This window comes from Phyllostomus hastatus, unplaced genomic scaffold, assembly GCF_019186645.2.
Source record: "Phyllostomus hastatus isolate PE091 unplaced genomic scaffold, TTU_PhHast_1.1 phas_contig_549, whole genome shotgun sequence".
Lineage (NCBI taxonomy): Eukaryota > Metazoa > Chordata > Mammalia > Chiroptera > Phyllostomidae > Phyllostomus > Phyllostomus hastatus.
In genome coordinates, this window is record NW_025333907.1 from 791,270 (window position 1) to 797,232 (window position 5,963).

Here is a 5,963-nt window from a genome sequence, read left to right on the forward strand (position 1 = left end):
ATAAATACATAAATAAAATATTTTTAAAATAAAATTAGCATTTATTAAGCAGCGCACCCTGGTTCTGGATAGGGAGCAGCAGTTATATAAGACACAACAGAACAAATTGAAACAGATAATTTTATCCCCCACAGACCCTGGGAGATGTACACAGCAGGCCTGCAGCAGCTACATGGGAGGATGAGGCGATGCTGGGAGACTGTAGGAGACCCCAGGACATGTGATTTCATTAGTGTTCATGTACAGAGGATTTTGGAGTGCTTGAGCTAAGTTTATATTGTTCAAAATGAACCAAAAACCTGAGATCTTGGTAAAATGTGAAGACATCTTATCTAATGGTTATGCCTGGTGAAAGGCCTGAGGTGGAAGGAAGATTGTTGCTCAGAGTAGCTGCTAGTAAGTCAGGTCAAGAAGGTACATTTAGCTGTGACTCTGTGAGATGTTGTCTACAGCGTGAAATTGCAGGAGAGTTTGTGGCAGTTCAAGGCTCCTGGTTACAGAAAATAAATGCCACCACAGCAATATTATAAAGCAGCTTTGCTGAACTCTTAAAAAAAATTCATATTATCTATTGTAACTATTAGAATGCTCCATTAGATACAATACAATACAACAAATATAGGAAAATTTTCATATTATTTAATGTCTAAGGATGCCATGGAAAGAAACTTCTCATGCTGTATTTGCACTACATTTCCAAGTAACATATTGTTACATGTAAACTTGAGTAACATTAAAGATGTAAGCACATTACAATACATTCACCTTTATTAATGAAAATCTACATTCACACATCATCTAAATAATTACAGTAAAATGTGTTACCATTTCTCAACACACACATTGGAAACGTTTGGGGAGTGTTACTGTTCTTGTATATTATGATCCTATAGTGCACTTTTCTTTGGTTTTCTAACTGGAGACTAACAGTTGAGCAAACATGGATGGAAAAATATGTTATGCACCGAGGGATAAAGGGTCCATTTTCCCACACATTGCACTGATGGCTTTTTTATTCCAATCAAATCAACTAATATTTAACTCTGAATAAGATGAACATACATCAGGATTTTAACAAACTGACATTTTCTTTAAAGGAAGGTTTAGAAACCTAGTTAAGATTTATATCATTTCTATGTCTTACTATAATGTAAAATAGCATGACTTCCACTGTAACATACAACAAAATTCAGAGTAACCTAAAAACAGAAACTTCATTTAGATTTTTTTCATACATTGTGCAGTATAGCATCCTCAGTCTTCTATGCAAATGTAATTGTGAGTGATGTTCACCTATTATACAAGAGTTCACAGGTTTTTAAGGAACCAACAATCAATCCAGTGATTTCACATACACCAGGAATAAAAACAGTAGCATCAACTGATAAAAGACTGGAATCAGTTTAACATTTCCTTCTGAAAATATTTCAAATGCTGTCAATATACTATAGGTTACATTCTGAGTAATTATACATACCTAGACACCCATCCCCTTGACATTGTGAAGCACACTGAAGAGTACTGAGTGGTGTTCTTAAAACTTTGGGTGATTCTCTATAGTAATATTCTGATTTGGAGCAATACCTGAAACCTATCTTTAACTGTCCTCTGAATTATGATATTTTCAGCCTCTTCTTCAATTACATACTTTCCTGAATTTTTACATTTTTCAAGCCCCTTTCACATATAAATTCTTTGGGGTAATGGGAACTGTGTAATTTCACAAAAGTCTTTCATTCTTTATGAATGTAGAATTCCACCCCACTGTGCTTTCCCTGATATATAATGAGTCTGTAGGTCCATCTATAACATTTTCTACAATCTCCATTTTAATGACTTTTTTTAGTATGAATTTTCATATGCCAAATAAAAAGTGAATGTTAAAAAAAAGTGCTTTAAAATGTTGGGTATGTTTTGCATATGGATTAAAACCTTGCCATTGTCTCTACATTTGAACAGTTTTTCTGAAGATAGATGTATCTCATATTGGTTAAGGCAGCTCTAATATCTAATATCTAAAACACTTGTTATATACATGACTTTCATACAATTTTTCTCCAGTACATATGACCTGATGTCAAAAAGTTTTGTCACCTAGTCCACATGTATAAGCCTTGTATCCAGCATGAATTCTCAGAAGTTTAGTAAGGGTTGGAAGTGGTTAAAGTCTTTATCCCATCATGTACATTTAAAAGGATTTTTAAGAGTATAAATATATTTTGTGATGAATGAACATTGAGGACTGGTTAAAGCATTTACCACATAAGATACATATCCAAGGCATTCCTTTGGTGTGAGTTACTTGATATTGAGTAAAGTTTGAGGGCTGCAAAAATGATTTTTCACATGCTCAACATTTACAAGGATGCTTTCTTATATGAATTTTCTGGTGCTGAGAAAAGTTACAGGACAAGTTAAAGGCTTTACCACATATTTCACATATACAAGGCTTCTATCTAGTATGAATTATCTGATGTCGAGTAAGTGCTAACTGGAGTCTAAAGGCTTTCCCACATTGAGTACATTCATGAGGCTTCTCCCCAGTGTGAATTTTCAGATGTCCAGTGAGATATGAGTTCTGTCTAAATGTCTGGCTAAATGCTGTCTGCCACATTGAGTACATTCATAAGGCTTCTCTCCAGTGTGAATTCTCTGATGTTTAGTAAGTGTTGAGTGCTGCCTAAATGCTTTACCACATTGAGTACATTCATAAGGCTTCTCTCCAGTGTGAATTCTCTGATGTTTAGTAAGTGTTGTTTGTTGCCTAAAGGCTTTTCCGCATTGTGTACACTCATAGGTCTTCTCTCCAGTATGAATTTTCTGATGGTTAGTAAGTGTTGTCTGTTGCCTAAAGGCTTTTCCACTTTGTGTACATTTATAAGGCTTCTCTCCAATATGAATTCTCTGAATTTTAGTAAGTGTTGATGAATCACTAAAGGCTTTGCCACATTGAGTATATTCATAAGGCTTCTCTCCAGTATGAATTTTTTGGTGTTGAGTAAGGTGTGATTTCCATTTAAAGGCTTTGCCACATTGAGTACATTCACAAGGCTTCTCTCCAGTATGAATTGTCTGATGTTGTTTAAGTTGTGAGAACCACCTAAGGGCTTTCCCACATTCTCTACCCATATAAGGTTTTTCACCAGTATGAAATCTGTCATGATCAGCAAGAGTATAGGACTTGGTAAAGACACTTCCACCTTCACTATATTGGGAAAATTTCTCTCTTTTATGAATTTGCTGACATTCACTAAAATCTGAGGACTGGCTGAAAGCATTAGCACATACTCTACATTTATCAGGCTTCTGTCCAGTGTGAATTCTGTGATGCTTAGTAAGGGCTGAGGTAATCCAAAATGCTTTGCCACATTCTTTAGACATATCAGCCTTTGGTCCAGGATAAATGTTTTTATGTAGATTAAGATCTGAAAACCAATGACCTGTTTTACCAGGATCTTCACACTTACGTTTTTTTCTGGTACATATTTTGTTAACTGTATTTAGATTAGGAATTTGATTGAAGAATTTCCTGTATGGTAAATATTTGTAAGCTTTCTCCATGACAGCAATATTCATTTCTTCAGTGTTATTTGAAGATTGCTTTAAACATTTGATAGATTTACTTCTCTTGTTTGTCTTCCCCCCAATAGGAAATACCTGATGAGTATTGTGATTTGACATTTGGTCAAAGACTTTTCCCCCTTTATACTGGCTGTCTGGAAGCTGACTCTTTACACAGACATTAGGAGTTGATGAGTGGGTAAAATTCTTCCAATGTTTATTGCATTCATTACTTTTGTCCTCATCACATGTACTCTGGGAACCATTGAACACAGAAAGGGCTTTAGTTACATCCATAACTTCAGTAACCACATGCACTTATTCCAAAATAACCATTCTGTATTCCCTATTAAACCATGTTGGTTGTATTAAAAATCACTCCCAAGTTGATAAAAATATTGTACAGTGGAATAAAAAAACATTTCCAAAAAGTATAATATTTTCTGAGGAAAGCGATTGTCAAATTGATCATATTTAAGCTTTCTACATGCATTCTAAATGACTACATTGTACAAATCATTCACTGAAAATTTATTCCCAAACTGCATTTGAAACAGTTCAAATGATTAGCCACAACACAAACTATGAAATGTCCTAGATTTTTGAGACCGCCTTTAGAATAGGAGTGCCAAACTCATTTAAACCTGGGGCCATATCAGCCCCACAGTTGCCTTTAGTGGGCTGCATGTAGTTTTAGAATTGTGTAAATATAACTATTTCTTAACTAGGGGCAAGGATCTTGGCACTGCTACTTGGTAGAAACAAGGTTCAGGGCAAGATTAAAGAAGGCAGAGGGCCATCTTCAGCCTGCAGGCCTTGTGTTTGCCACCTGTGCTTTAGAAAAATACATACATATAGAATATTGTGTTCAGTCTTCCTATTTGGAAATACATTGATCTCCAAAGGTAAATGCTTTGAAGTGGAAGTTTTCCAAAATTTCTAATAGTTTTCACATCTTTAGATAAGAATGATTTTTATGTATAATTTTTCAAAATTAGTTCTCTCCATTTAAATATCCTTTCTTTCTTGTCACACACTTCCTTGTCAGTATCAAAGGCACACTTCTCATATCTTACCAGTGTTGGTTCAAAGAGTAAATCTTCTATTCCTGACCTTTGCAAGAAGTCCTGGTTTTCTCTAGGTGACACACCTAAAGGACACAAAATAAAGGTTCACAGGTGTTAAATGCAAGTCAATGTACATTGAAGTTACAAGGAATTGTTTAGGAAATTACATTGTTCAGTACTCAAACAAACTTTAAATGTGTGCAGAAGACCAAGTATTGTACAATGAGGAAAGGGCACAAAAAGAGGATCAGCAGTTCCTTACACTTGGCAAGCACTGTGCTCATATCCCATGGCACACAGTGGAAACAGGATAGGAAAACTCCCCATTCCCAGTTGGTTTCTAGACACAAAGAGGGTCCAGTGTGTTCCATGATCTCACTGTTTTCAAGCATCTTCAAAATATTTGTTTCTGTTTTGGAGGACACACAGTGTTCACACTATAACAGCACATGATTAACACATTAAAGTGTACACTAAAAAGTAGGGTAATAGTTGAAAACACCATAGAAACCAGGGGAATGAAGACCAATATCAAGCATGAAAAGATACCCTGGGCTTTGAAAAAGAAACACAGTATATTAAACTTGAAACTCATACAAACACAAAAACAAACACACAACCCGTGTGTTTACAGAAATTAAAATCTGAACTAGGGGTGGGTGTTATTTCCTTGTTCTTAACCTGGAGGAAGTAAGATTATAAATCCTAATTCTTTACAATTCTGACCTCAACAAATATATCAAAACAGGAAAAAGAAATCCAACCTCAAATCAGAAAACTAAAATATATCTACAAAAACTTACACTCCCTATATTGAAATATATTAATTACTTGATAAATTATTGAAAAGAGCCACCTGAAAATAGAAACATAGAAAAATATGACAACTACTTAATATCAGCATATCTTTGAATGACCAAAATAAAAATGAAAAGAGAGAAAATGTAAAAATAAGCCTAACAGAAAATGAGAAGGTGAAAACAAAATACTCAAATTTAAAAGTACATTAAAATAGAAAAATATTCATCAGTTGTCTGTTTATGTCCCCAACCAGGTGCCAGGCCCACAACCCAGGCATGTTCATTTCCCCAGAAATAAACTGGCGACCTTGGCTTTGAGCAATGATGGTCAACAAACTGAGCTACTAAGGCCAGTGCTAATGCGATTAGGTCTTAACTCACTGAGAGAAGAGATTATACGATATTTTTTTTTGTTATAACACCCAAAGGAAATCTAAAGAAGCAGAAAGAATTAAATGGCATTACACCAAATATAAAAACTCCTGCACATAAAGCAAACAACCAGTAGTTTCCAATCATATCCTGTAGAAGGAAG

The 5,963-nt window shown here is 34.9% G+C and overlaps 1 protein-coding gene across 1 annotated transcript; it reads right to left on the minus strand.

Moving 5' to 3' along the window:
• Positions 1-2,452: 2,452 nt before the first annotated feature.
• LOC123824121 (zinc finger protein 135-like) lies at positions 2,453-3,381 on the minus strand. Its single transcript, XM_045847231.1, is given in 3 exon segments — positions 2,453-2,602; positions 2,605-3,200; positions 3,285-3,381. Coding segments are annotated over 3 exon segments (843 nt in total).
• Positions 3,382-5,963: the final 2,582 nt, after the last annotated feature.